At 54.8% G+C, this 26830-nt stretch overlaps 4 protein-coding genes across 5 annotated transcripts; 1 reads left to right on the top strand and 3 right to left on the bottom strand.

Annotated features, from left to right (window-relative positions):
* Nucleotides 1-185: 185 nt before the first annotated feature.
* On the top strand, nucleotides 186-3719 carry Stub1 (STIP1 homology and U-box containing protein 1). Its single transcript, XM_031350562.1, has 7 exons — nucleotides 186-1673; nucleotides 2116-2314; nucleotides 2399-2564; nucleotides 2730-2817; nucleotides 3004-3060; nucleotides 3148-3264; nucleotides 3341-3719. Exons 1-7 carry the CDS (start codon nucleotides 1512-1514, stop codon nucleotides 3464-3466), a joined length of 915 nt encoding a protein of 304 aa, XP_031206422.1. The 5' UTR covers nucleotides 186-1511; the 3' UTR covers nucleotides 3467-3719.
* Nucleotides 2595-5515, bottom strand: Jmjd8 (jumonji domain containing 8). Of its 2 annotated transcripts, none has more exons than XM_031350560.1 (9): nucleotides 5190-5515; nucleotides 5019-5117; nucleotides 4819-4867; nucleotides 4648-4744; nucleotides 4497-4565; nucleotides 4289-4408; nucleotides 4144-4211; nucleotides 3924-4058; nucleotides 2595-3844 (listed from the first exon to the last, which is right to left on the bottom strand). In XM_031350560.1, exons 1-9 carry the CDS (start codon nucleotides 5345-5347, stop codon nucleotides 3764-3766), a joined length of 876 nt encoding a protein of 291 aa, XP_031206420.1. In that variant the 5' UTR covers nucleotides 5348-5515; the 3' UTR covers nucleotides 2595-3763. The 2 variants fall into 2 exon arrangements, with proteins under 2 accessions (XP_031206420.1, XP_031206421.1); XM_031350561.1 differs by having other exon boundaries at nucleotides 3714-3844; nucleotides 4497-4562; nucleotides 5190-5474.
* Nucleotides 5516-5598: 83 nt separating this feature from the next.
* Nucleotides 5599-10875, bottom strand: Wdr24 (WD repeat domain 24). Its single transcript, XM_031350551.1, has 9 exons — nucleotides 9804-10875; nucleotides 8456-8633; nucleotides 7663-8335; nucleotides 7129-7247; nucleotides 6926-7047; nucleotides 6745-6849; nucleotides 6282-6625; nucleotides 5965-6149; nucleotides 5599-5888 (listed from the first exon to the last, which is right to left on the bottom strand). The coding sequence occupies exons 1-9, from the start codon at nucleotides 10282-10284 to the stop codon at nucleotides 5720-5722; spliced, it is 2376 nt and encodes a 791-aa protein (XP_031206411.1). The 5' UTR covers nucleotides 10285-10875; the 3' UTR covers nucleotides 5599-5719.
* A 2637-nt stretch (nucleotides 10876-13512) lies between these two features.
* Nucleotides 13513-26069, bottom strand: Fbxl16 (F-box and leucine rich repeat protein 16). Its single transcript, XM_031353649.1, has 6 exons — nucleotides 25704-26069; nucleotides 17756-18402; nucleotides 16626-17134; nucleotides 16212-16296; nucleotides 15830-15893; nucleotides 13513-15407 (listed from the first exon to the last, which is right to left on the bottom strand). Exons 2-6 carry the CDS (start codon nucleotides 18386-18388, stop codon nucleotides 15259-15261), a joined length of 1440 nt encoding a protein of 479 aa, XP_031209509.1. The 5' UTR covers nucleotides 18389-18402; nucleotides 25704-26069; the 3' UTR covers nucleotides 13513-15258.
* Between the last annotated feature and the right edge of the window lie 761 nt (nucleotides 26070-26830).

Raw genomic sequence — 26830 nt, 5'->3', positions numbered from 1 at the left:
TCCAGGATGGTCTCTGCTCCCGCTCTCCCCTGAAGCTCTGCACTTGACTTGAGGTGGTGGCTTTACTCCTGGCCAGGGCCGGAATCCACAAGAGGTGGGGCCCCTGGGAAGAGACTGTGGACTTCCAGGTCAGTCCAAGTTCCTCGAGCTTCGGATCTCCTGTTCTTTCAGACTCCCTTCCAAAGGAAAGCCCACGGCAGAGCCAGGTTCTCTTGGCCTGGGTCCCCTGTAATTCCTGGCAGGTCCTTGTGGGAGGCCCAGTCGGGGTGAAGTTCAGGCAGCAGGTCCGGGCATACACCTGCCCATAGCCCAAGTTTGCACAAGACGAGGAGTCTACAGCTCTAAGGCACTCACTAATGAGGTCCACAAGGGCTCTGGGGTCGAGGTACTAACTACCAGGACCATGATGGGGCCCTGGATGGCCACTCAGAAATGCAGTGTGCTCTTGCACCTGGGCTAGAAACAGCAAGTAGTGCTTGAGTGTGTACTGGAGGGTTAGCAAGCTAGGAACTGTAGCCACCACCTCTTCGTTTAGGAAAGCTGCAACCCCAGAAACCCCTGCCGCCAGGACCACTGCAAAGAATGACAAGGAGGTTCTGGGGAAAGCTTTTTTTGAACTCCTAAAGCCCCCAACCAACTTGGGCAAAGATTCTACCTACTCACTTTCTGCGTGGCAGAAATCACGCAGCGAAGTTTGACTGCGGCGCCCAGATCGGCAGAAAGCCGAGTTCTGCTTTTCCAAGTCCGGGGTTGGGGGTTGTTAGCGGCCAACACTTGATGCAGCAGCGGCTAGAAATGCCTCACCAACAGACCATGGGGTCAAAGGGTCTGGATGCAGGCGCTCTCCAAGGAAACCTGCCGGCTCCGCCCTTGAAGAAGCTCCTCCCCTTGACCGCAAGAAGGGGAGAGTCCAGCCGCGGACCGCAGCTACCTCTATAGCAACCGCAGCAGGTCCTTTCATGTCAATGTGTCACGTGCTTGTTTCTCAGCCATTAATGGCTGCAGGCAGCTCCACCCGATTCCCGAGGAAGCCCCTCGAGGGCGGCCTGACCTGCGGGCCTCTCTCCCACCCTCAATTCTGCCGTCCTACCAGCGGTCCAGACGTTCCCAGGCTGTCGCGTGAGCCCGTGTGCGCCCCCATGGTGCGCTCGGACCCAGGCCTAGTGACCAGCCCTCGGAGCGACACTTCTCTAGGACCGCTGCCACGTTCGCGTGGCGTGGGGCCGGAGGGCGGGGCTTGAGCGCCGATGGGCGGAGCCTTGGCCTGAATAGTGAGGGTAGGTCTTGGTTACTGTAGGGAGGGGCCTGTACTGAGCAGGGTGGTAGCTGCTTAGAGCTAAGCGAACTGGCTCCATCCGCGAGGCTCCGCCTTTGCTCACGTGTCCCTATGCCAGCTCCGGCCCACGCCGGAAGTTCCGGTGGCGGATCGCCGACCGGGCGGAGCTGATCGCTGCGCGGGCTGCGAGATCTAGGTGGCCGGGCGCGGAGCCCAAGCCGTGCCGCGCGGCGCCATGAAGGGCAAGGAGGAAAAGGAGGGCGGCGCGCGGCTGGGCACTGGTGGCGGCGGCAGCCCTGATAAGAGCCCGAGTGCGCAAGAGCTCAAGGAGCAGGGAAACCGGCTCTTCGTGGGCCGCAAGTACCCGGAGGCGGCGGCCTGCTACGGCCGCGCCATCGTGAGTGCGGGGGGCGGGGGCGGGGGCGGGGCCCGATGTGCCTCCCAGTTCTGTGATCCCGGACGATTTCTGGCAGCCAGGACTGATGGCTCGCTCGTTCGCCTGGTGCCTGGATTGCTGTTTCCGAGTCTAAGGCTGATTGGGGACTGGCGGGCGGGATGCTTGATTAAGGCAGGCTAAAGATGACACCAGGAACCCTTGCCCCTTGAGGCTCCCAAGCCCAAAGCTTATAGAGGGGTTCTGGGATTTTTCTCAAAATCAGTTGGAGGCATGAGAGCATGGCCAGAATCCAGAGCTCTGACAATTCGGAAATCTCCAGTTCCTCTATTCCAGCCATGGGCCCCCAAAGCTGGAGCATTGTCCACATCATTGGCTTTCAGCTTGCTAGAAGAGAGGGGATCAACTGAGAACACACTCTTTGTCGCCTGGTCTTGGTCCCCAGACCCGGAACCCACTTGTGGCAGTGTACTACACCAACCGGGCACTGTGCTATCTGAAGATGCAGCAGCCTGAACAGGCACTTGCTGACTGCCGGCGAGCCTTGGAGCTGGATGGGCAGTCTGTGAAGGCGCACTTTTTCCTGGGGCAGTGCCAGCTGGAGATGGAGAGTTATGATGAGGCCATTGCCAATCTGCAGCGAGGTGGGCTGACAAGATGCCAGGTTGTGGGCACATTGGGGGACTAGGATTGTTGACAAGTGTAACCAAAAGTGTCCACTCCCCCAGCCTATAGTTTGGCCAAGGAGCAGCGACTCAACTTTGGGGATGATATTCCTAGTGCCCTTCGCATTGCTAAGAAGAAGCGCTGGAACAGTATCGAGGAACGGCGCATCCACCAAGAGAGTGAGCTGCATTCGTATCTCACCAGGCTCATTGCTGCCGAGCGAGAGAGGTGGGTCCCTCCCCCAACAGGACACTTAAGTCACCAGCACAAGTGTTTATTGAAGGACAGCAACGGGTACATGGGAAGCCCAGGAGGAAAGAGGCCTGAGATGGGGAGGGCTCTTGTCATTTCCTGGTTAGGGCCATCACAAACTAGCTTCTGGTTAACCCTCAGGGAACTGGAAGAGTGTCAGCGGAACCACGAGGGTGATGAGGATGATGGCCACATCCGGGCCCAGCAGGCCTGCATTGAGGCCAAGCACGTGAGAGTGCCCCTAGTCCACATGTGGGTCGTTGTGTGTGTGATTTTGTGTGTGGCATGAGAAGTGCCCCAGCCTATGGTGGATCTGTTGCCCATGCATGACATGATGCCCTGGTGGACAGAGAGTGTGTGTGTCTGTGTGGAGGAGGAGATAGGAGTTGCCCACACATGGCACTCAACTCTGCAGGATAAATATATGGCAGACATGGATGAGCTCTTCTCTCAGGTGGATGAGAAAAGAAAGGTGAGGATCCCTGGAAGCTCATGGGCAGCTGCTGGTATGGGGACCCCCCCCTTTCCAGTTCCAGACATCTTCTCCCTTGTGCTGTAGAAGCGAGATATCCCTGACTACTTGTGTGGCAAGATCAGCTTTGAGCTGATGCGGGAACCCTGCATTACGCCCAGTGGTATCACCTATGACCGCAAGGACATTGAGGAGCACCTGCAGGTAAGGAGGGCCCATGGAGACTGGGCTGATCAGGGTATACTTGGGCCATTGAACACTCTTGACTCTGTTGTTGCAGCGTGTGGGCCACTTTGACCCTGTGACCCGGAGCCCTCTGACCCAGGAACAGCTCATCCCCAACTTGGCCATGAAGGAAGTCATTGATGCTTTCATCTCTGAGAACGGCTGGGTAGAGGACTACTGAGGCTCCATGTCCTGCCTGGCACCCTGGCCCAGGAGGGTCTGGAGATGGAAGCTCCAGTCCCTGTATATAGTTTGTGTCCCTGGGCCTGCCCCCATCGGTCCTGCTGATGGGTTTTGAACTGCTCCCCTTCTCAGCATACCCCTTGCTGGGCCATGAGCCTCCCTTGTCCCCCTTCTGGGCTGGAGAGCGGGCGAGGGTGGGCTGAGGTTGCTGCTGCTGCCACTGTCCTGTAATAAAGTCTGTGAGCACTACATTGGCATGGGCTGGTGCAGTGGGCTTGCCCAGTTGTCTGTTTGGCTAGCCAAGGAAGGTAGAGATGAAGACACTGGTGTCCAGATTGAGTGTGGCATGCCACCACCGATCAGGAAAGTACAGCACCTGGGAGAAAGGGGCACAAAAAAAAAGTTTGATTCCTGGCTTTTTGGGTTAGCCCAACTCCCACCTACCAGCGACTGACTTCACCAGCCTGGATGGTACATTCTAGAGGCCGAGCTGTTGCGACTAGAGATGGGTATATTTCCAGGAGCCAGGCCAGTGTGGTCTTGTTAGGGTGGAATTCTGGTGTCTTCTCAGGAGGGTAGAGGAACCAGCGCTGAAGGCAGGAGTGTACGGTCATTCACTCTGTGTGCTATGGATGGACTACAGACACCAAATTCATTCCCCACCCTTGTACTGACCTTCCGACCATAGATAACCTCTGAGAAACCAGGCCCATGCCAGTGGAAGGGCACCCCAGATCCAGCTCCTGTGGGGTCAGTTATGAATAGCTGGTGAACAAAGTATATATGGGCTCCCCCAAGTTTGTTTTGAAGATGCACCCACCTGCAATTCCAAAGCTATAAGCAGGGGTGGTTCCCAAGAGACGAAATGGAGGCGGAGAGTAATGCTGGAAGAGGGGTGCCCACTCGGTGAAGTTGTTGTCTCCAAAAAAGTACAGGGTATCTGCCAGCAGAGAGGGGGACAGGCAGGAGTTCTGGCAACAGTGGGCTCCCAAGTGTCCCACTCCCACTGCTGCCGGGGTCTGGCTCACCATTGCCTAGGGATGCGGGATCCTGGGGGTGCAGCAGCTGTTCCACATATTCCTGGAAGGGCAGGTCTACTACAAGAAGGGGGAGCCAGTCGGGACTGGTCAGTCCTGCCTTTGAGATACGAAAGCAAACCTCGAGAGGAGTGTAGCTCACCTTTCTGGTAGGAGTAGGTGTTGGCTGTACTCAAGCGAACAATGTTGTCCCCGAACGAGGCTAGCAGGTTTTCCCGGGAACACAGGGCCCGGAACCTCTGAGGATGGAGGATAAGGTAACTGAGCACTTGGCCAAACAGGACCAGTTACCCACAAGGGTACGAATACTCACCGAGTTGTCCGTGAGTCCTTGCAAGATGACTGGCTTGACGAAGGCATAGCTGAGGGAAAGGGGAGAATGTTGCACAAAGGTTGAACCTTGCAGGGGCCTCTCCTACACACCAGGCAGTGAGGGTTATGACCTCCGCAACCAAAGACCATGCTGGGGAGTATGCCTAGAATCATGCTGAGACTTGGGGCAGGCACACATACTGTTGCATGAATTCGGAGTATGTGAGGTGTGCCCGGCGCTCCACAGTGCAACGCTCCTCCTCCGTTACTGCTGCTGCAGTTCCCAGCCCACTCTGCTTCCTGCAGGGACAACAGGTCAGGCCAGCCAGAGCTTTAAGCTCAAGCTCCCGCCGCCCATTTCCTGTGGCTCACCATCCCCCTTCGCCAGAGCCAGGCAGAACCACAGTCGCCGTCATCCATAGTACAAAGAGCAAAAGCAGGCAGAGTCGTCCAGCCGCCGCCATGAACACACGGGTGCAGGCGCGCAGCACGCTGGGAATTCCGTTAACACTTGCGAAACCACAAGCCATTGGCTGGACTGTTGTAGCTACCTGCAAGCAGTAGCCAGCCGGACAAGGGAGTCTCCTCCTTCATACACGCGCGTACACACACACATCCACACTACATCCCTGTTTAATCATTCCCTCAAGGCGGAGTGAAAACTGTTTTGAGCAGCCATTGACTACTGCGCATTACCATGGCTACAGCGCCCCTACCGGAAGTTCCCTCCTGCTAGGAAGTTCCCACCCAAAGCGCAATGAAAGTGACAAGTGGCCAAACAGCAGCTCTTGATTTTTATTGGGTTAACAAGTTGCAGCCACCTTCCATCCTGGTACGCGGGATAGGTAAGAGGCTGTGGACATCCGAATTGAGCCGAGGAAGCTGCCTTAGGGAAGGCCAGGTCAGGAGTATTCACAGAGATGGCCGCAGCCTGCAGGGCAGTGGGAGCTGCCTTCCAGCCATTTCATGATGTGCTGAAGATGGCCACCATGACTGCAACCCTGACACCACACGAATAGACCTTTAACCACATGATGGCAGACAGCACACATGCTGGCACAGCGGTGGCACCTGGGAATGGGAGGGCTGTTCAGCTGGGGGGCTCTGGGCTGCCTCCCTTTCAACCTCCCCACTCCTGCCGTCGCACCTGTCGCAGACCCAGCCACGGCTGCTCATGGGCCGCTTGCAGTGACTACAATTGACATGCAGAGTGGTGGAGGCTTGGTTGAGGCAGCTAACTGCCCTGCTAGTGCTCAGCTTCACCACCTCATTGGACACATTCCAGAGGCAGAAACGCTGCAGTAGATCGATGTAGGATGTGTACCAGTGCTCCTGGTGGGGAGGGGATAGGTTCAGGTTAGTGTTTCCAGGTAAACTGGGGTCGGGGTAGAGTGGAAAAGAAAGAGGGTCAGATGAGGGAACCAGCAGACAGTCTAGGGAGACCCTCCCTGGCCCATCACACACCTGGGTCTGCTCGTCGATGTCCTTTCGCACTCTCTCACCTAGCACGATGAGGACAGACACAGCCATCTGCACATCACCCTGCTCAGCATAGAAGCGCAACATGTCCCGTACCAGTACACTGAAGAAGTCAGGTGGCAGGCGGCTGTCATAGAGTGCGTGTGAGACGGAGAGAAGGAGGGAGGAGGAGGAGTCCACCGGGGCTAACGAGGCAGTGTCTGCCTCATTGCCGCTCACGTGCGGAGAGTCAGCCTTGTCCTGCAGATGCTCAGGCCCGGATGGTGTGTCCACAATCTCATGGCGCAGTGGGAAGGCCTCCTGTGGCAGCACATATTCAGGCTCCTCGGCTGCGAGGCGGGGTGAAGAAAGATGGACCTGAGTCTAGGCTTCCCACTCCACTCAGCTCCTGCTCACAGAGCCACGTTCTGGGTCAGACTCCTCTATAGCTCACCCAGCCCCCACTCACGGTGCACATGTTCTGTGTCCAGTGGGTACAGCTCATCCTCCTCTCCTTCTACATCACCCAGGAGGTAGTCAGCAGGTACATCACTCCCCTCTGTTTCCTCGTTATCTGCCCAGCAGGGAAGGGAGGTCATTCAGGGAGTGGCAGGCACCCCAGCCCTCCTCCCATCAGCATCCCTGCCTACCCTCATTGGTGATGAGTGTGGCTGAAGAATCAAGCAGAGCCGTGTCACTCCGTGTGTCCCCTTTGCTGCGATCTAGCCGTGTCTCACTGCCCAGCCCTGGGCCCATATCCTTCAGATTGAAGCTACAGGTAGGGAAGGCTTGTGGGTGGCCAGGCCCCAGCAGTCCACCCTGGGGAGGGGGTAGGAAGTAGCCGAGGATCTACCTGTTCATAAGTGGTAGGCTGCAGGAGCTGCCTTTGCCGACGCTGTGGTTGAGATTGGCAGAGGACACCAGGCCAGGGCTACAGTAGATAATCCGTAACATGGTCCATGTCTGTGCTACCTAGGGGGAGGCACCAGACACTCATGGGTCCTGGGTACCCAGCATCCCAGGCTGGCCTCCATCTCCTGAGCAGAACCATATACCAATCCATTACCTGATCCACTACCACCCAGGAAACTATCCCATGGGAAGAGCAGTGGCCACCCTACAGTAGCACATCTGTGTGGTACCTGGTGCTAGGGCTAGCACCAGGGGGAAAGAGAAGGCATGCAGAAGGCAGCTCCCACACCAAGAATGAGGCAGAAGAGGGGGCTGTAGGCACTCAACTCCCTTGGCCCCTATCCTGAGGATGACCCCAGGGTTTGGGCTATTCTGGTCCCCATGATCTTTACACTGTCAAATACGGTGGCACTGTGGGTGTGATGCCCCCCACTACAGCAGCAGTCTCTGACCCTGGGCCCCCAGCTTCACATACCTGGTTGCGGCCAAGCTCCCGAGCCACTTTTGCATTGTGATCACAGAGCTCGGCTAGTGGCCGGCCAGCCAGAGCATAACGTTCGGCTGTGTCCACAAACCACCTCATGCTGCCACCACCAGACTCCGTCTCAAAGACGCTGAGTGCACTAGAAGCAAGGCCAGAAAAAGGTTCTGCAGGGTCCAGCTTGCGCTTGAAGAAGATGGGGTGGCGCCGGTCACCAGCATAGGGTTTACGTCCAGATTCAGCAGCTACCAGGCTTTCCTTAACAGCAAAGGCCAAGTCCCCAAAGAGGCCATAACAGAGACCCTCAGGGTTGGCACGCTCAACAGGCTGACTGGCATCCCGAAACAGGTGCTGGCATAACGTGCTGTCCTTGGAGCCAGAAAGTAGGAAAGAGGGGTCATGTGGATGGCGCCAGGCGATGCCTGTTGTGACATCACGATGCTCTTCAAACATAGCAGCTGGCACGAAGGGCCGGCGTACATCCCATACATAGATGTTGTGGTCCACCATCATGGAGCATGTGGCCAGGTGGTGGCGGCACTCAGGCCGCCATTTGACTCGGGCCACTGAAGCAATGGTCTGCACACAGTGTATCTCCTTGGCACGATGTGTGGTCATGTCCCAGACTTTTACCATCTTGTCACGTCCACCTGTGGCCAGCCAGCCCCTGTGGAGAAGGTCCCACTCAAGCTATCAGTGACCTCTCCCATGGGAAAGGAGACCCTGCCACACCCAAGGGTGTCTTTTGGCCTCCAGCCTTACTGCCCGCCTTCTCCCCATACCACACCTGTCCTCTGGGTGCCAGTCACAGCAGAAGACAGGCCCATTGTGGGCTGTGAACATCCTCTCACACCGGTCAGGTCGGCGGATGTCCCAGAGCTGTACATTGCCATTCTCAAAGGTGGAAGCAAAGGTAAAGTAGTCACGGATACTGAACTGCACATCCCGCACACTCTCAGACTGGCCTGTGGGCACGCATCAGTACAGACATGAGTGAGGGGGCTGGCCCCCAGGGGTTGGGGGAGCCCTTGGAGTGGCTCCAACGGTATCATTCACCAGCCTGTAGCCAAGCCAGGCAACACAGGACTGGAGAAATACCACCAAAATCCTCCTAGGCCAGAGAGTATGCCAGGTGGTTTCCCTGCAGACTCCCAGGCCTCAGTTCCCCAGTTCCCTGGATTCTGTACAGCTGTGGACCTGCCTCAGAAGGATATATGTGAGCACTGGAGACACAGGAGCTCAACCTAGCTGGCCCCCAGGGGTTTCTATCTCCCAAGCCAAGGCTTGTGGAAGATCCAGTGAGTGGAAGAGGAAGTTCCTCGTTCTCTGCTCAACACTCTGCCAGCTGCCTAGTTAGCCCTGAGGGATCAAAGAGCTCAGAGACCATATCCACCTTAAAAGATCACCGCTGCCGGGCAGTGGTGGCACACGCCTTTAATCCCAGCACTTGGGAGGCAGAGACAGGCGGATTTCTGAGTTCAAGGTCAGCCTGGTCTACAGAGTGAGTCCCAGGACAGCCAGGGCTATACAGAGAAACCCTGTCTCGAAAACAAAACAAAACAAAATAAAAATCACCAAAGCAGGAGCCTGCAGTGTCTAGTGCTTTTCCCTGCCACAGACAGCTCAAGATCTGTTGTAACCCCCAAATTCTCCAAGGCCCCAAGTCTCTCTGCCTGTGCTTCATTTGGTCTCATTAAAGATCAGAGAGGTGGCTCAGGGCTGAATGCTGACAGCTTGGCCTGCCATGAAAGGGGCCCTGTGTACTTCCCACTGCAATCTGAGCCCTGATCTGAGAGTCCTGAAGAGTCTAGTAGATTCACTGCAGCAAAGCAAGCTGAAGCAAGGTGAGGGGCCTGGGGGCTCCGCCACTCACGACACCGTGTCTGAAGGCTCTGCCTTCCCTATTAGAAACACCCAACACCCAGTCTCAACTCCCACTGGTCTGACTTCCTGCCTTGCCCCCACCAGCAGCGCTTGGGCTTATCTTTCTCAGGGGGCCAACCTTCCCCATTTCCACAGCTCTTTCAGGGCTGTTCCAACCCTGAGGACCTGATGGACGCACATTTCAGTCTGTCTGTAAGGTCTAACACCTACAGAGATCCACAAGGACCCCCAACTGCCTCCGTGGGCCTCACCAGAGAAGGTGCTGACAGAGTCCTTCCTTCGGAGGTCAAAGCACTTCATGAAGCCATCTTGAGAGCCGCTGAGCAGCACATGAGCCTCAGTGGGATGGAAACAGACTTTGTTCACTGTGCGCTTGTGTTCTGTGAACAGCTGATCCTGCTTGTTGCGGGATGGCCGACCTAGGTTCCACGTAACCACCACACCATTGGTGGCTGCCGTGGCCAGCAGATTCTCATCCATCTGGTGCCAGACCACATCAGCGCAGCTCAGGTTGAGCGAGGGCTTCCGGCCCACACGTAAATTCAGCTTCTCTACAAACTGCTCCTCCTCAATGGCATAAATCTTGAAGATACTTCGGCCTGCCACGACAACCTGTGCTGCATCACGGCACACACTGATGGCGTTAGCTGGTGCATCCAGGTGGCAGTGCATGGTTCGGCCTGTCAGAGCACTGCCACTCAGGGCTGTGGTAACTCGGGACATCTTTTCCATGGCTGCACGGGTATTAGAGGCAAGAGGAGGTCAGTGAAGTGTGCAGGCCTGGTCAGCCATGGTGTCCTAACAGTTCAGGTTCAGTTCTCTCGAACCTAATGCCTGAGATGGTCCATCAGCCAATCATTTTCTTAGGAAGGTTCAAATTCATTTGAGTTCTCCTGAAGGCTCCATAGCTAACCTGAGGTTCGTCAGCACCATATCTGACTTCTCCAGATTCTATGTGGATTAATCCTCCATCAGTGAGATCCTGGGGGCGGGGGCGGGAGAGGCGGGGAGTGGCTCCTGACTTCACAGCCCCGAGCCTCCGAGGATTTCGGGGCTTCCAAGAACAACAACCGAGAGGAAAGGGTAGAGAAGTTGGATGGGTCTGGACTGAGTTCAAAGACCTTGGAAGGCAGAAGAGAGGCTACAGCAATAAGTGCAGGTGTCTAGTTGCACTGTGCAGCGGAAACTGAGGGACCAGAACCAGGTGCTAGAAAAGCCTCTGCCCCGTCGCACGCCAGTAATTTACCGAAAGCAGAGTGTTCTTCAGCTACCGTACCGGAAAAGACTCACCTATTGCCCGCCCACTACCGGAAGTAGTCCTTTCTTATCCTCACTTCGCCGGAAGTGGGTGACAACGCGTCTCCCACACCATAAGGGTTCCGGGTCTGCGCGCTGCGCTTCGGTAGAGCGAACCGACCAGAATTGGGCTCAACAGGGTCCCTGGTTTTAACTTGGTTATATATGTCCGCTTTTGATGATTTGGTTAGGGTTTTTTTTTTTTTTTTTTATGATTCTGGATATCGAGCCCGAGAGACAAGTTCTCTACCAATTAGGCTATGTTACCAACCCCAGTTTATTTTAATCTCAATATCTTTTTGTTTTGTTTTGTTTTTCGAGACACGGTTTCTCTGTATAGCCCTAGCTGTCCTGGAACTCACTTTGTAGACCAGGCTGGCCTCGAACTCAGAAATCCACCTGCCTCTGCCTCCCAAATGCTGGGATTAAAGGCGTGCGCCGCCACTGCCCGGCTCAGTATCTTAATACCCGTATTTAAACCTCTCCTCCGGTCTTGGAGGAGTAATTTTCTAAGCAGACCCTGAGTTCCACCACGCTGCCACAGTGCCAAACACTACCCCCCCCACTTCCTCTGCGGTACTCAGGTGCCACTTCATGACCTGTCCTGGGTCCATCATGCTCTGTTCCGAACCCCGCACAAGCAGCCTGGTTGGTACTTTTTCTACTCTAGGTCATAATTTCAATGTGAATAGGTCTCAGAGACCCGCCCCTGACCTTCTTGGCTTATCTGTAGCTGTACCTTTCTTGGCTTCTCCCTTCTCAGCGCGCTTCTCTGCCCCAGTTTCCTTCCCCCTGAGTATTTTCCACAGTTTCATAGGCTGTGTTATAAAACCATGTCTTCTGCCAGGCAGTAGTGGCACACACCTTTAATCCCAGCACTTGGGAGGCAGAGGCAGGCGGATTTCTGAGTTCGAGACCAGCCTGGTCTACAGAGTGAGTTCCAGGACAGCCAGGGCTACACAGAGAAACCCTGTCTCGAAAAAAAACAAAAAACAAAAAACAAAACAAACAAACAAAAAAAAACAAGCAAACCCATGGTGTCTACCCCTGCAGAACGTGTCTCCTTTACAACCTTCAGCACTTAGCTCAAATGCCTACCATTTTAGGCCATTCCTGCCACCCCAATCTAATGTCTCCTTTGTCTACTTTGTCTACAATCCATACTATGGATGGTATGTTTAATTTGTGTGGTTACACCTGTTTTGGTACTTTCAGAACCTGATAACCAGTCTGTCAGTGGCTAGATTTAGTCTCAGTTGTAATAGATCAGTGTTGGCTGAGGATCTTCAAGACCAAGTTCTCAGCATAAAGAAGGGATATTTGTCCCAGAGGGGACAAAGAACTGCCTCTGGATAGAAAGAAGACAGACATGGCACATAGACAAATGACACTTTGTGGCTTTGTGAATGTAAGATGGGGAAACACCATGTTAGGGGGAGGTATTTAATTGTGATTGGACAGGTTAATTAAGTGAACAAAAGGGGGCTTGTGATTGCTGCATTTCATTATACTTTGATAGCTGGACCTTGGTAGTCAGCCTCAGGTGGAGGAAGTGGCCAAATAAGGGAATAGACCTTGGTAGCTAGCTTTAGGAATATAATCTAATTTTTTAGCAAAAAGAGGGAATTGGGGAGGAGGTCAGAGCCTTGTTTTCAAATTGGCTAGTGTCCCTTCAGCAGTTGCCCTTTCTCTTGAGGTGGGCACAGTAGTCTTGATCTTCTAGCAATCTATGATTATTTATTTTAAAGATTTATTTATTTATTTTATGTATATGACTACAGTGTAGCTATACAGATGGTTGAGAGCCTTCATGTGGTTGTTGGGAATTGAATTTTAGGATCTCTGCTTGCTTTGGTCAGCTACACTCACTCAGTCCCTACTCGTCCAGGCCCAAAGATTTTGTTTATTATTATATCTAGGTACACTGTAGCTGTCGTCAGACACACCAGAAGAGGGCGTCAGATCTCATTATGGGTGGTTGTGAGCCACCATGTGGTTGCTGGGATTTGAATTCAGGACCTTCGGAAGAGCAATCAGTGTTCTTAACCGCTGAGCCATCTCACCAGCCCCTGATTATTTGTTTATTCAATCTTTATTTGTGTATGTGTGCATATGCAAGCAAAACATGTATGAGTTTTTATGTGTACCATTCTGTATTCAGGTTCTCTAGGTGACCAGAGAGCATTACATCCCTGAAGCTGGAGTTACTGGGCAGCTTAAAGCCCCTTGATGTGGGTGCTGGGAACTGAACCTAGGTCTTCTGCAAGAACAGTAGATGCTCTGAACTACTGAGCCATCTATCCAGATTCACTGACTGTATTATTATAGAACATCACAATCCCTCACTTAGTGACTCAGTGCAGAGGGATAAGGCTCATTTCTGCTCTTGGATAACAAGGTCCTAGATCCTTTTGAAGACCTACATTTTGACATCAAACACGTTGCTCCCTTTTGTGCATTTAGGGCATTAGAAAACTTCTGTTGGTCAGTGGCTAAGGTCCCAACCCAGCCCTGAGCCTCCAGCCTCTCCTGTTTATAGAGTAACTTTGATGAGTTGGGAGGCAGGAGAGAACCCAGAGACCTGGGCCAGCCAGGGCAGATTGAACCCTTACAACTTGGTCAAGTGACCAAAACAAAAACCCAAAACCAAAAAAACCAAACTTGTGTTTTTACAACTTTTTAATATATATTTTTATAAACAGGTCACGTGATAAAATAGCACAAGAAACACTTACCAAATATAAGGTTATATCTTCCGCATATACAGGAGAATGAGGTCGTTATGTACAATAAGAAAATGATTTTAGGGGTTGGTTGGTTTTGTTTGTGTTCCTCTCTCCCCTTAAATTTTCCTCCTACAGTCATTGGAAATATCACAGCTTCAGTTGCATTAATACTTTGGGCAAATGGACAGCTTCCCCCTCCCTGTTGGGGGACTGTGGGAAGAGGGGCTGACAAATCTGGCTCCTGACCACTTCAGCCTGGAGCCTCCCTGGCCAACACTTCAGGGTCAGGGAACTCTTTGGGCTGTTGAACCCTTACTTTTATGAACAGCATCTCTCTCTCTCTCTCTCTCTCTCTCTCTCTCTCTCTCTCTCTCTCTCTCTCTCTTTTTCTCTCTCTCCCTCTGGCTCTCTGGGAATTAGTTTACTCTCTTCCAACCAGATAGGGGTGTCCCAAGATTAGTTGTGGGTGCTGTGTCTCCTGGGGTTCCAGGTTGGGAGGGAAGGGTTCCCAGTCCCTTCCTCAGTACTGTCACGTATATGCCAGGATCCCCTAGGACTTCCAAATGTCTTGAGATCTGACAGAACATGGTCACAAACCCTTTGGGCAGGCAAAAGTTTTGGAAGCTGGGAGAGATAAAGGAGGACTAGAAAGGAGCCCTCCTTCCTTGGGGTGTGAAGGGTGTGCTGGCCACTGGAAGATCAGAATCGCTGGTCAGTGCTGATCCTGACCCATGGCCAGGCCCTCTGCAGATTCCACCTGAGGAGACCTATCCAGGGAGAAGCACAGTGCTGAGAGGCCTGAGCTCAGCTGGGGTAGGGGCTGAAATGGGTGGGCTGATCCCAAGGTCTGATAGCCCTGTGGGTGGCTCCAGATTGGGGTCTGTCAGGTGCCTATTCCACCCTTGCACTTGGGTGGATGGACACCGGTTAGGCTAATGTTGATTGTTCCAAGGTCTGCATCCTCCTAAAGCTGTCCCAGCCTGGCCAGGGCCCAAGGATCTGTAGGCCAGGGGGAAAGAAGGAGATCTGGGGGTGGGGGAGTGGGGCACAGAGGACAAGAACTGACCCATATGGCAACAAGGAAGAAAGGAAGCCACTAGGTCAGGTGGGCATCGGGTAGTTGGGCTCCTCAGGGGGCCATGGCTTTGGCAGTGGCCTGTGACGCCTCATACCCCTTGGAGGGCTCCAGGCGCGGTGCAGTGGAAGATGTGGGAGGCCCTTGGGGCTCTTCCAGGCCCCTAAGTCCTGGGGGGCCAATCCCTCCATTCCCTTGGGCCCTGCCCGGGATGGGGGGACTGCGAGGGGAGGCAGAGAGCAGAATGAAGTGGGGAAGCCAGTGAGGGCATATGCACTCAAAGCATCCCCAAAAGGACCTAGACCCCCAGAAGGCGGGCGAGTGATGGCGGCGGCTGTGGCATGGTGGAGGGCGGACGTGCAGTGCGGGCACGAGGGGCATGCACAAAGTCCCCGAGTGTGCGTGCGTGCGTGGGGCTGGCCCCTCTGCCTCTTGCCCCAGACGGGAAAGGAGCAGTTGAGCAGAGGAGCAAGGGAGGCACGGGGCGGGGTTTCCCTCATCTTGCCCCGCCTCCAGCGCAGGGCGGAGAAGTGATGCTCCGGCAGGGATGGAAGAGGGGCTACTGCCCAGGGCGTGGCCGGTTCCCGCGGCCGGGTGGGGAAGCCTGCGCTATTCAATGACGAGGCAGCGTGGTAGGTGCTGCGAGAAGTACTTGAAGAGCTCGGGTGTGGCTCCAGGGCAGTTGGTCAGCTCCAGCTCCTCCAGCTCTTGCAGTTGCACGAGGCCGGATAACCCCGTGGTGGTTAGGAGCGGGCAGCCTGCAAGCATAAGGCATCGGGCAGCCGCTCAGCAGTTCAGCTCTTCCTGGCGGGAGGACTGGACTGGGCTGGGCAGGAGGAAAAGGCTGAAGAGGACAATGACCTGCTAGGGGTGGGTTCTACTGGGCTTGCTGAATGAGGCGGGACCTGTACTGGGCGTGGAGGGGTGGGAATCTGACAGGATGGGCGGGACCTGCACCAGGAAAGGATGTGTTCAGGCTTGGCCTGATGGAGGATGGATCTGAGCAGGGCGTCACCATCAGGGCGGGCTTGAATTCACCCTCTAACCCGCTACCTGGGATGTGATTTGCCAAAACCTGAAATGAATCTATCTGCACAAGGGACCCGATAGGGGCGGGGGTCAGAGTGAGTGGGCATCATTGCTCACGAGGCATGCGGATGGCGGGGAGGGGGTGTCTCACCTGCTAGAGACAAGAGTCGCAAACTTCTCATGGCTAAGAGGTGCTTCAACCCGAAGTCCTGCACCTGGGCGGGAGTGAGAGGAGGTCGTGTTAACTATTTCCACTTGCTTGGGATCTGGAGCCGCTGGAGGGGCAGGAGGTAGGGGTTCAAAATGGAGATTTCTCAGCCCCCTCCCCCTCCCCCCGGTAGACTGGAAGCACCCATGAGGGCCTTGGGGAATCCGGAACCCAATGATTCCGCTTAGTTTGGCTGCTGGTTCTAGAGGTATCTGAATGAGGCCCAGTGCAGTTTAAGGAAAATCTGCACTGGGCCTCCATCTCCTCGCGTCCTGCCGCCACCCACCGCGCTCTAATTTCCAGATCCCTGGGGGCATGGAGGTACCTGGCAGCACCATCGCAGGTAGAGGCTGCGGAGGGACGACATGGTGGACAAATAGCTGAGACCAGTGTCCGTGATGCGTACACACCTGTGGTTGCACCAGAAGGGGGACTGCCCACCTTTAAATCACTTTACCCCATCCCCACCTAGGTCCCTCCCTCCTTTTCAGAGGTGTCCCTAGAGCAAATTCCTGCCCCACACACCAATGTCCTATCCTCCCCCTGGTCCCACCCTGTGACCTCCTCTTTTGGAGTATGGCTTTTTCTCCAGGTTATGCTGGAGTTACTCCAACTTTGGGCACTCTATTCTATGTGCCCTTCCCCATCCCAGAAGCCCATGGACTGGCACCACCCACTCTAGGCTTCCAGTTCCTGGAGGTCCTGCCAGTACCAGCCTGGAGTGTAGGGATGTGTGCACCTGTCCAGCACGAGCTCCTCCAGTCGGTGCAAGTCGCAGGCCACATACTCCAGTGCCATATCGGTGATCCGAGGGCACCAGGAAAGGTCAAGGCTGCGCAATTTGCGAAGGTTCTCAGCTACAAGCTCCACTCCATCATCGGTGACCTTAGAGCAGCCTGAGAGGCTGAGTGAGGTGAGGTTGGGCAGACTGTGCACCACATTGACCACCCCATGGTTGGTTATCTCCCAGCAGGAGAGCAGGCGCAGCGTGTGGGTGCTGTGGCCTTGGCGTGCTGTGAAGTAGGCCAGTGCCGTGTCAGTCACGTGGTAGGCCTGAAGGCTTAGCTCTGCCAGGTTGGGTAGAAGCTGTGAGATGGCAGCGATGGCATCATCCGCCACATTGATGCAGTCACTGACGCTCAGTGAGGTGATCCGTGCACTGAGGCTGGACCATAGGCCAGCCTCAGTGAAATCGTTACAGCCTGACAGCTCCAGGCGCACCACTCCCTGCATCTGCTCCAGCATCACCTACAGGCAAGTACAGATCAGACCAGACTGTCAGCTCCCCGACGCATGCCTGCATGAGGAAGCCTCTGGCAATCTGGAAGCAGTGGTCTCCTGAGTGTGGACCTGTGCAAGCACGCATCAGGCTGAACTCCAAGGAGTGTGCTTAAACTGCTCGCTATACTTTCCCAATATTCCAAAGGGGAGGCAGGGCACAGGGGACACATAAGCCAGGGTGTGGCCAGTGCAGGTGTTTAGAAGAGATGATTTGAATACTAAAATTACAATCCAGGTCCAGGGTGCCTAGGTGCTTCTTCAACCCTTGCTTCTAGGAGACTCTCAGCTATCCCCCCACACCACCCCAGCATCCCATTCACCAAGGCAGCTTCACAAGCAAGCAGGGACCCACATGTAACTGACTACTCTTCTGCACCAATCTTGAAATCTTAATCACTTTTTAGCAACAAGCTCACATTTTCGCTTTGTATCAGGCCCCGATATACCACCCTTGCAGCTTTTGGCCCTGTATGCACCTGAGTATCCTCTGGGCCCTTCAACCTCCCATGTCCATAGGGCTGCTGCTCCACGTCCCTGCCCCCTACCACCGCCCAGCCCCCTCTGGTCCTAGCCAATTTTAGGACACACCTCTAGACCAGCGTCAGTGATGGTGGAGCGCTTGAGACTCATGGCCTTGACTCCCTTCTTAGAGAGCGCATAGTTGTCGATGAACTCGCAGATGTCTAAGTCAGAGACACCAACTAGGCAGAAGCCTTCAAAACCTCTAGCAGCAAAGCCCTGCAGGTTCACAAACTCCTTCTCGCCTCCAGGCAGCACGTTGTACAGCTCCTTGGCATGCAGCACAGGCGTGAGGCCCGCCCAGAATTTGGGCTGGTAGAGCACACGCCGCCACGCCTTGCACACTTGAGCTAGTATACACTTCTCACATGCTGAGAAATACCAGAAGAGCCCATTAAGAATCTTCTCATCTGTGGCCAGTGGTGGCCGCTCCACTGGGGGTCCAGGCACTGGGCCTGCAGCTGGTCCACTGGCTGGGGGGCATGGCCCCCCGGCCAGAGCAACCCGGGACAGTGGTGTAGCCAGGCTTGGAGGTGGGAGGGTGGGTGGGGGTGGTGGCTGGCAAGGACGGTTCTTGGCCGCAGGTGTGCCCTTAGTGATGCTGGCTGCACCTAGACCGTTGGGCTGGCCGGGCAGCTTCACCAGACCGTTTCGAGGCAAGCATGGGGGCTTGGGGTCACCATCGATACCGGGGCTCGACATTTTTCTTGCACGTTCTGTGGATGAGACAGGAAGAACACGTAAGTCTGCCAGTGTCTGGAGGAGCTGGAGAGCTAACCCTTTTCTCATCTTTGAGGCTCCTCGCCCAGAGCATTTCCAGGACCATTTAACAGAACAGATCCTAGCACATGCCTTTCTCTGACTGCACAAGAGGCAGGCTGGCCATATTCGCAGCTAGCCCAAGCGTCCACATCCTCTGTCCCATTCACTGGCTCAGCCTGCCTTGCTCAGTGGTGCTTTCTGATGCTCTGAGTCCCACTCGAGGTTTGGGGAGACAGAACCCTTAACTGTTCCTTTCACCTCTGATCCTCTGATGCTCCCTCCTGGAGTTTATCTTGTGGACCAGGATTCGAAGAAGAAAAGTGCTTGAATAGCCCTCAGAGTCACAGACCAGCTCTGCAAAATCTGTGCACCTGGCCAGAGAGTAGTGGCACATACCAGCACTCAGGAGGCAGAGACAGACAGATCTCTGAGTTCAAGACCAGCCCTGTACAGAGAGAGTTCCAGGACAGCCAGGGCTACACAGAGAAACCCAGTCTTGAAAGAAAAAAAATCTGTGTGCCTATAAAAAGCTCTGAGGCTCAGGCACGTTCCCTGCATAGTTGACTGTAGTACCAGCAGAGTAATACTTGGACACATGCTTTTTCATATTTAAAAAAGTTAAAATTTTCTGTGTAAGAAGTGTTTTCTTGCATACATGTATGTATATGTATCACATACATATCTGTGGGATTTTGAAGAGGACATCGCATCTCCTGGAACTGGAGTTACAGGCCTCTAGGTCCTCCATAAAAGCAGCAAGTACTCGTAACTACTGAGGCACCTCTCCAGCCTGCTGGACACATGGTCTAATTCTCCACCCAACTCAAAGACGACACTGCTGTGGTATCTCTGTACAACCAAGGAAGTAGAGACCAATGCTAAGTGAACAGCCTGTCTAAGGTCATGGCCCATAGGTAAGTGGCAGAGCTAAAATTCAGACCAGAGCTGGAGAAGGAACGTCATATGGAAAGCCAGAGTGACCAGCCCAGAAAGCAGGTCTGGATCACTCCTCTCTCTGTCCCCCTCAGATTTCCAGGCCTGTGACTGGGTTGCAGAGGGCATTGTAAATGGACAGCACGTGGGAGGGGGACGAGCAATGAGACTCCCATAATACCACAATTATCCATTCTGTACTCCAGATATCATATCCACTGCCACCCAACATCCAGAGAGGAGGTGGTTTTCCATAGATTTCTCCTGCAGATGAAATACTCAATGCAATACTCTGGACTCCAGATGATGACTCCTATAAATTCTTGGCTAGCCTCTGGAGGTTCCATTATTTTTTCAACATGAAATCTGGGGGGTGACACCACAGATTCCTTCCTGTGGGAGGGGTTTACAGTCTATGGTAAAGTCCTGAGTCCCAGAGCTGACCTAAGGGCAAGGCAGGGTCTCCCTTCCTGTGTGTATAGGTGATCCCAAGATGAACGGGATGCACATGTGAGCTGTCAGTTCCCTGCCCTACAACCTCAAGGGAGTTGGCAAGAGCTTCTCACAAACCCACTGTCATACCCTCATACCTGACTTTGGTGGCTCATAGCCTTGCCAGGGAGCCTGGCACAAGACCAAGGGGTATATGAAGAAGCTTCCTAAGGGGTGGGCACTGGAACACACAAATCCTCAGAAGAGAAAGTCTCATGTTACCCTTTAGGCCGAGACCCCTTTCTGGAGCTACGGGGCCAAGAAAGTTGGCCACTCTTATACTCTGCCTTGACACAAAAGGAGTGGACAAGAACTACCTTCTGGGGCTGGAGAGATGGCTCAGTGGTTAAGAGCACCGACTGCTCTTCCAAAGGTTCTGAGTTCAAATCCCAGCAACCACATGGTGACTCACAACCATCTGTAACAAATCTGACGCCCCCTTCTGGAGTGTCTGAAGACAGCTACAGTGTACTTACATATACTAAATAAATAAATCTTTAAAAAAAAAAGGGGGGGGGGCTGGAGAGATGGCTCAGTGGATAAGAGCACTGATTGCTCTTCCTAAGGTCCTGAGTTCAAATCCCAACAACCACATGGTGGCTCACAACCATCCATAATGAGATCTGATGCCCTCTTCTGGTGTGTCTGAAGACAGCTACAGTGTACTTATGCATAGTAAATAAATAAACCTTTTTTTTTTTTAAAAAAAAAAAGAACTACCTTCTACCTTTTATTTTGCAATTCTGTCTTGATGGTTCCTTATACTGCACAGGCAACCTGTGCCAGTTTTCCACCTCTGGGAAGGGAAAAACCCCGGGCCAGAACGTGGTCCTCATGACCAACAACCCAGCTCTATGTCTAAGGATGGCCATTGGCAGTCCACCCTGGGCCCTCAGTACTATTGCCCCCTTCTCAATATGACTATTCAGACCTGGGTAGTAGGCCAGTTTTCCCCTAAAGGTTTCCAGACCTTGACTGTTCTTTTGTGCTCAAGAACAAGCAATAGTAGCCACAAAAAAAGCCAGTACAGCAAGTAGCAATGCTAACACTTGCCAAACGAATCCTGGGACAACCACATCCCTGTGTTGGGGTAGCCACTATTGTTATTCCAGTCTTTATACAAGGAATCTGGGGCTTCGAAGACTTATAGTTTGCACGCTATGGTAAGGGAGGTCTAAATTGTGGTTACCCTAGTTCCCTGGGAGCAATACAGGGAAGCCAGTCTGTTGCAGGACAGCAGCATCCATGATGGGAAAGGATGAGATTCTTACTGATGTGTTCCAGTTCTTATCCAGCACCACCCACATTTCTGAGAACTGTGTTGAGGGTGGAGAGAGCCCCAGCTAGAATACCCGCCATATCCCTAAGTCGCGGTCTGCGTCTAGACAGCCCGTCGAGCCTCAGCCGCTAGGCTCAGACTCAGCGCTCGCGGAACCTCGCGAGCAGCACCACGGACAGCTCCCGCGCTCTTCGGGGTCAGTCCGGCTTTCTGTACCAGAGACAGTGGAGCGGAGGAGGAATGATAGGTGGCTCCGGCAAACCCAGCTCTCCAGGAAGAGGCAGGGGGAGAAGCCGCCCGCTTGGCTAGGATCTGGAGGAGGCTGCGGAGGCGGTGCCAGGGGAGAAATAATCCAAGAGCTGTGCCGATTTAGGCTGAAAATGCTCCCAGCCGCGGGTGTGCACGTGGAGCGCCTGAATTGCTGGGGGTTGGGTGGGGGGAAATGCACGTGGATGCCCCGGGCATCTGCAGGGCTCCTTTCTGCCCCTCTCTGCAGCTCTGGAGACTCACGTTTTCAGAAGCACACGATCGATCCCCTTCCCACCTTCCAGACTTAGGTCACATAGGTGAAACCAGGCCAGATTGAGCATCTAATTCCCCCATCAAGCCCCCTGCCCTTGGTGGAAGCTGCATCTCCACAGGGGCAACCTTACTTTGTGCTTAATGGGGGATTCTCACTTATTCTCTCTCTTGTGGCATTAACCAAGCCTGAGAACCCCCTATACTGTGATCCAAAAATGGAAACAGTAACACCTGAGCTCAAGGGATGAGGCTTTCAGGGAAAGCTGAGCACACACTGGAAGAATGGAACCTTCCTGCCAGCTAAGCAAGAGGTCATTCAGGGGTTCCAGCAAGGATCACTCCACAGGGCCCTGCCATCTCACCAGATGGTGACCTAGGGTCTGCTCCTAGGTATTATTATGTAGCCGAGGCTGGCCTTGTACTTACAGACATCCTGCTACTCCTACCTCTCTGGGATTATAGTTATACACAGCCACGTCCAGCTAGAACTCCTTCATGATGCTGCAACTCCTCTCTCTACCCAGGGTGGCTCCTGCAACCTGCTTCCTAGGAGATGAGATGGATCAGTGGCCAGGTGACCCAGGCTGCCTCTCCATACTGGAGGAGAGGCCTTCTGGAATGATGGACAAGCTGGCATAGCACTCAGTCCCAGGCCCAGTGTGTCCTGTGCTTGGTTTGGAGTGGAATTCTGGGTCATCTCTAGACTACAGAGGACCTTGAGATGGGACTCCCCGGGTCCATCCTGGGCCAGGAAGGGACAACTTCCTCGCTGCTGTATCTTCATCAGCCTAAAACTCTCAGTGTGCTCCCCGGGAGAGCTGACTGTAGTCTTTGCCCTCTCTAGAGGAATCATTGTGGACATAAGGAACATGGAGGATACAATGGCTCTCCTGGGAAAGTTCCAGTACTTGGGGATTTCCAGACTGACATTCCACATAGTCTGTTGCTGAACCCCGAGGACTTGCATCTTCTGTGTATCCAGTCATTAAAACAGTCTCATGGCCTCATCTCCATTCCTGATCCCTGCCCTTCATTCCTCCTCTCCCTCACCTAGCCAAATGGTGGTCCCCTGCTTGTTCTATAGACTTCCTCAGTGTAGACAACTGAGAAAGTTGCTGCTTACCTCCATAGATAGGACCCCCCCCCAAGTACTCTGAAAAAGTACCTCCAGGTGTCACCTGGAGGTGTCATTGCTGTCTCTCCCCCTGGCCTGGTAAGTCCTTGAAGACAAATAGCACCATGAGTGTGTGGCTTCTGGGTACTGCTGAAGGAATGCACAAGAAATAGTCAGGGGTGCAGCTGCGTGAGGCTGAGCACCTTGATTGGTCAGCGGGGCAGGAGAAGCACAAGAACTTAACTCCAGGTGTGCGTGTGGTCTGTGTTTATACAGCAGAAACTAGATTGGTGTCAGCACCTGGCTCCCCAGACCCTGTGAACTTGAGGTGCAGGTACTGGGGGAAAGAAGATCTTTTGCCTAAGTCCCTTTTCTAGAGTTTCATGGCTAAGGAATCTGGCTGGCTGACCCCTAAAATCTGGCCTGATCCTAGAAGAAAGAGACGGGAATCAGCAAGGAGATGGGAAGAGGAAGGCCCTATCTTCCTCCAGCATCCCTGCCTCATTATTTCCTAGAACACCACTGGTCAAAACAAGGCTCAGAGAGGGATCTTCCTGACACTGCATGAAACCGCCCCTTGTCCCAAGACCCCAACCACTCAGATCAGGAACACATCTGTTGTATCTTGTGTCTTTTTCTTCTGCCTCACTGGGTCCTGTGTTTTCCTATGATCTGACTAGTGGCCTTTCACACAGCTCTCATCCAGCCAGGGTCACTGCCATTACCCTGAAGTCTTAAAGACCACCAACTACACACCCACCAATGTCTCACCCCCTCATCTCTCTCAGTCTAGGGGCTCTTCCCCTGTCTCTGACAGTCATCTCTGTGAGCACAGGTCAGGATGAAGGCCACCTTGGAGGATGGTTCCTGGCCTGCATAGAACCTGCTCTGGTCAGCTCCTTGGGCTTGAAAAAGATAACCAAAATACCCATATGACATTCAGTCTGTATGGGCAGCCCCATAGACGGGGGTGACAACCAGGGTATCTGAGATTGGGGGCACAGAGCAGGCAACATGTTCTGTGACAGTGCTGTGACTCAGGCACATTCACATACCTGCCACTTTGCACGTGTCACTTCGCACAGCACTCTTCTTCCACCCCCTTGCTGGAGCTGCCTCTGGGGGTGTACCAGGGACTTGGAGATAGGGAGACCCTTGGCCCAGGAGGTAGATAGGCACAGGTTGAACCCAGGTCAGTGCTCCAGAAGATGCGGGCTTTGTGACCAAGCTAAAGGCAAATGGTCACAAGGCACTGGGAAATAGATGCTAGGTTTCAGCCTATCATGTGCCCCCTGTTCTGAAGAATATGAGACCTTTAAGACCTAGGCCCGAGGCTTCTCTGGCCAAGGCATCTACCAAATGAGGCCCACCTGCACTCTCTGCAGCCAGTTTGGCCATCTGACCACTAATGAGGACAGTTCAGGGCTGCTCACTGGCCTCTCAGACCTTGCTTTGCTGCCTCCCCCACCCCCACTCCCTTCTCTATGCCAGTCCTGAAAGGTACATCAGTGACTCCCAGAAGTGAAGATTTACAGTCAGGAAAGCTGAGTGGTGCCCCCCAGAAGCCCCTTCCGCTGTCTCTAGAATACCCCTCCCTCAATCTCTCAGGGCTTCCTGGGCCTAGATCCCTTCTACCTAGAAGCACTTGTTTTAACTTTAGCAGTGGGAGACAGGACCTGTTCAGGTGTATTTGGGAGAACAGGTGAGTGCATATGTATCCCAGACTTACAGTAAGGGTGACTGGGGAGGCAAATAGTAAGGGTGGCAGGAAATGAGGGAGCTGAATCTTGGGGTATCTCTGCACCACCCATATTTTCAACCTTGACTTTCCCTCTCTCCTCCCACTGACTCCCAGCCCAGCCCTCAGGCCATGCCTAGACAGGACATCCAGGCTCCACCATGCCTCTGACCTGATCTAGGCAGCTCCGGTCCCAACACGCCCGCCCCCCCGCCCCTCCCTCCTGCTGCCCTGAGGTTGCTGTCCAGCACTTCATCAAAGTGTTGGGCTAGAATAGAGGGTCCTGTGTCCAAAGGGGCAGCAGGGAGAAGACCCTGGTCAGTGGGCCATGGGACAAGATGGCAGTGGAAGTCAGGCCTCCAGGAGGGAGCAGGTGAAGTGGCATCTGCCATCTGCTCCTGGGAGGTCAGCTGCTGGCTCAGGCTGGGAGGGGCTAGCAGGAGGGCTGCTAGGCCAGATCCAGGCCTCAACAGTACAGCCTTCTCTCTTGGGATGAAGGGTGGGGAGGATTCCCCCCTGACCTAACATCCCAGAAGGACATGGAAGCCCTGCTCGGCAATCTCAGGATGCCCATTCCCCATTTTGAAGCCTTCCAATCTTGGACAAGGCCCATTTTCTTTTTCTAGAACCAAAGACATGCCAGCCTACTCCCTGGTACAGAGCTGTGGGCGGCAGCTCTACACCAGCTCGTGTCCAGAAGGTGTCCAGGACCCCTAGGCCACATAGCCACATGGCTCCTCCCTTTTAATTGTATCAACACCTGTCACGTCCTCCAGTCCGCCGGAGGCTCATAGGGCTGGAGTGGGGAGAACCCAGAGCCAAGCCAGAAGGAGTGGAGGCTGATGGCCTGCAATTCCGCGTCCTCGCAGCCACCGTGCTTCCTCTCAGCAATTCCGTGGTACCGAGATCCAGCCCGGCCGCGCTGTCGGTGGCGAGCGGGGCGCAATCAGGCCGGCCGCTGGGGTTTAGGGGCTGCGGAACCGCTGGCCCAGCGGCCGGAGGGTGAGGTGGGGAAGGGGCTGCGATTACGTAAGCCCTGCTCCGGCGACGGCGGCGGCCGCGGCGCAGTCCCAAGTCCCCACCCCGCCCCCTCCTCATTGTAGCCTTCGCCGAGGCAGTGGCTCGACCTGGACTCTCCCCTCCCCGCAACCTGGCCGCGCGCGTACACACACCTTACCTCGGCCAGGGCTTCTGGCTCATGCCACGCTGTCCGCCGGGCGACCTCGCGTCATGGGGAGCCCAGCACCCGAGCCGCCCAGCGCGGAGGCGGCCGAGGTGCTGGACTGGCTAGCAGGGCCCGACTGCGCCCCGCGCCCGGCGCCCCGCGCCAGGGCCCTCTCGGCAGAGTCCGGAGCGGAGCTCCCCGGTGGGAGAGGATCTGCCGCCCTGAGCCTCCCACCGGGGAGGCTGAGGCTGTGCCCAGATAAATAAGGCCGCTTTGCAGGGAACCCGGCGGGCGCCTCCTCCCTCCCCTTCCCCTCCTCCCTGCGCTCCTCCTCCGCGCTCCTCCCCGAGCTCCTCCGCGGCCGCCGCCGGCGCCGCGCGTGCCCCCCGTCCGGGCCTAAGAGCCGCGCCCTCGCGCGCTCCCGGCGTCCGGACCAATCCCAGTTCTAGAGCCGGGCTGAGGTGTCGAGAATCCCCAGCCCCGCCCCGCCCCGCTCCGCGCGCTCCCGGTGCGGTGCCTGCCGACGGGCACGCGCCAGGCGCAAGCACCCGCTCCGCGGCCGGTGTTCGCACAATAACAAACCCGGTAGGCCGCGCGGCCGAAGAGCAGCTTCGAGTGGCCCATCTGCACGAAGTGCTGGCGACCCGGAATCTTGCCAGCAGAGGAGCACTGGGGTCCCTGGCGCGAGCGGTTGGCAGTGGGGTTCCGGATCCTGCGCATAAGCAGCTGGCCCTATGTGTCCTTGCTTGGATTGCCACCTGTGAGGGCGAGGAAAGGGAGGCCGAGTGGAGACATCGACGTCGTCGCACCTCCACACGCACACCCCCTCCGCATGGCGCAGGAGAAGCCCCTAGGATCTCATATCCCTTCCGTTCCTGTTGCGAGTCAGACTGAAGAGCCCCTGTTCGGGGTGACATAGTCACACACTTGCAAGCAAATGACTAAGCGAGCGTCAATGAAAACACAAGACAGTGGAATGATATTGGGGAGGGGTTACTTCTGACAGTGTCACAAACGATCTGAGACGCCCCTCTCCTTCCCATAGCACTGGGTAGGGATGGTTCAAGAAGGGACGCGCGGAGATCCAAGGTCCTTAAGGAGTTCCACAGGTTCCCTCTGGGGTGAAGTAGAGATGGCAG

Source organism: Mastomys coucha, unplaced genomic scaffold, assembly GCF_008632895.1.
Source record: "Mastomys coucha isolate ucsf_1 unplaced genomic scaffold, UCSF_Mcou_1 pScaffold5, whole genome shotgun sequence".
NCBI classification, from domain to species: domain Eukaryota; kingdom Metazoa; phylum Chordata; class Mammalia; order Rodentia; family Muridae; genus Mastomys; species Mastomys coucha.
This window is presented reverse-complemented; position numbering and strand designations above follow the sequence as displayed.

Bases quoted from the DNA above. Each gene is read 5' to 3' on its own strand.
- Stub1 (XM_031350562.1), top strand. From the start codon at position 1,512: ATGAAGGGCAAGGAGGAAAAGGAGGGCGGCGCGCGGCTGGGCACTGGT. The intron at 2,315-2,398 runs GTGGGCTGACAA...CCACTCCCCCAG, and splicing joins CATTGCCAATCTGCAGCGAG to CCTATAGTTTGGCCAAGGAG. The intron at 2,818-3,003 runs GTGAGAGTGCCC...TCAACTCTGCAG, and splicing joins CCTGCATTGAGGCCAAGCAC to GATAAATATATGGCAGACAT.
- Jmjd8 (XM_031350560.1), bottom strand. From the start codon at position 5,347: ATGGCTTGTGGTTTCGCAAGTGTTAACGGAATTCCCAGCGTGCTGCGC. The intron at 4,566-4,647 runs GTGAGCTACACT...CCCTTCTTGTAG, and splicing joins CACCTACTCCTACCAGAAAG to TAGACCTGCCCTTCCAGGAA. The intron at 4,059-4,143 runs GTCAGTACAAGG...TCCTGCCTTCAG, and splicing joins AGGTTATCTATGGTCGGAAG to CGCTGGTTCCTCTACCCTCC.
- Wdr24 (XM_031350551.1), bottom strand. From the start codon at position 10,284: ATGGAAAAGATGTCCCGAGTTACCACAGCCCTGAGTGGCAGTGCTCTG. The intron at 8,634-9,803 runs GTGAGGCCCACG...GCGTGCCCACAG, and splicing joins CTCTGTCAGCACCTTCTCTG to GCCAGTCTGAGAGTGTGCGG. The intron at 6,150-6,281 runs GTGTGTGATGGG...CCTCCCCACCAG, and splicing joins ACATCGACGAGCAGACCCAG to GAGCACTGGTACACATCCTA.
- Fbxl16 (XM_031353649.1), bottom strand. From the start codon at position 18,388: ATGTCGAGCCCCGGTATCGATGGTGACCCCAAGCCCCCATGCTTGCCT. The intron at 15,894-16,211 runs GTACCTCCATGC...ACTCCCGCCCAG, and splicing joins ACCTGCGATGGTGCTGCCAG to GTGCAGGACTTCGGGTTGAA. The intron at 15,408-15,829 runs GTGAGACACCCC...TTATGCTTGCAG, and splicing joins GCGACTCTTGTCTCTAGCAG to GCTGCCCGCTCCTAACCACC.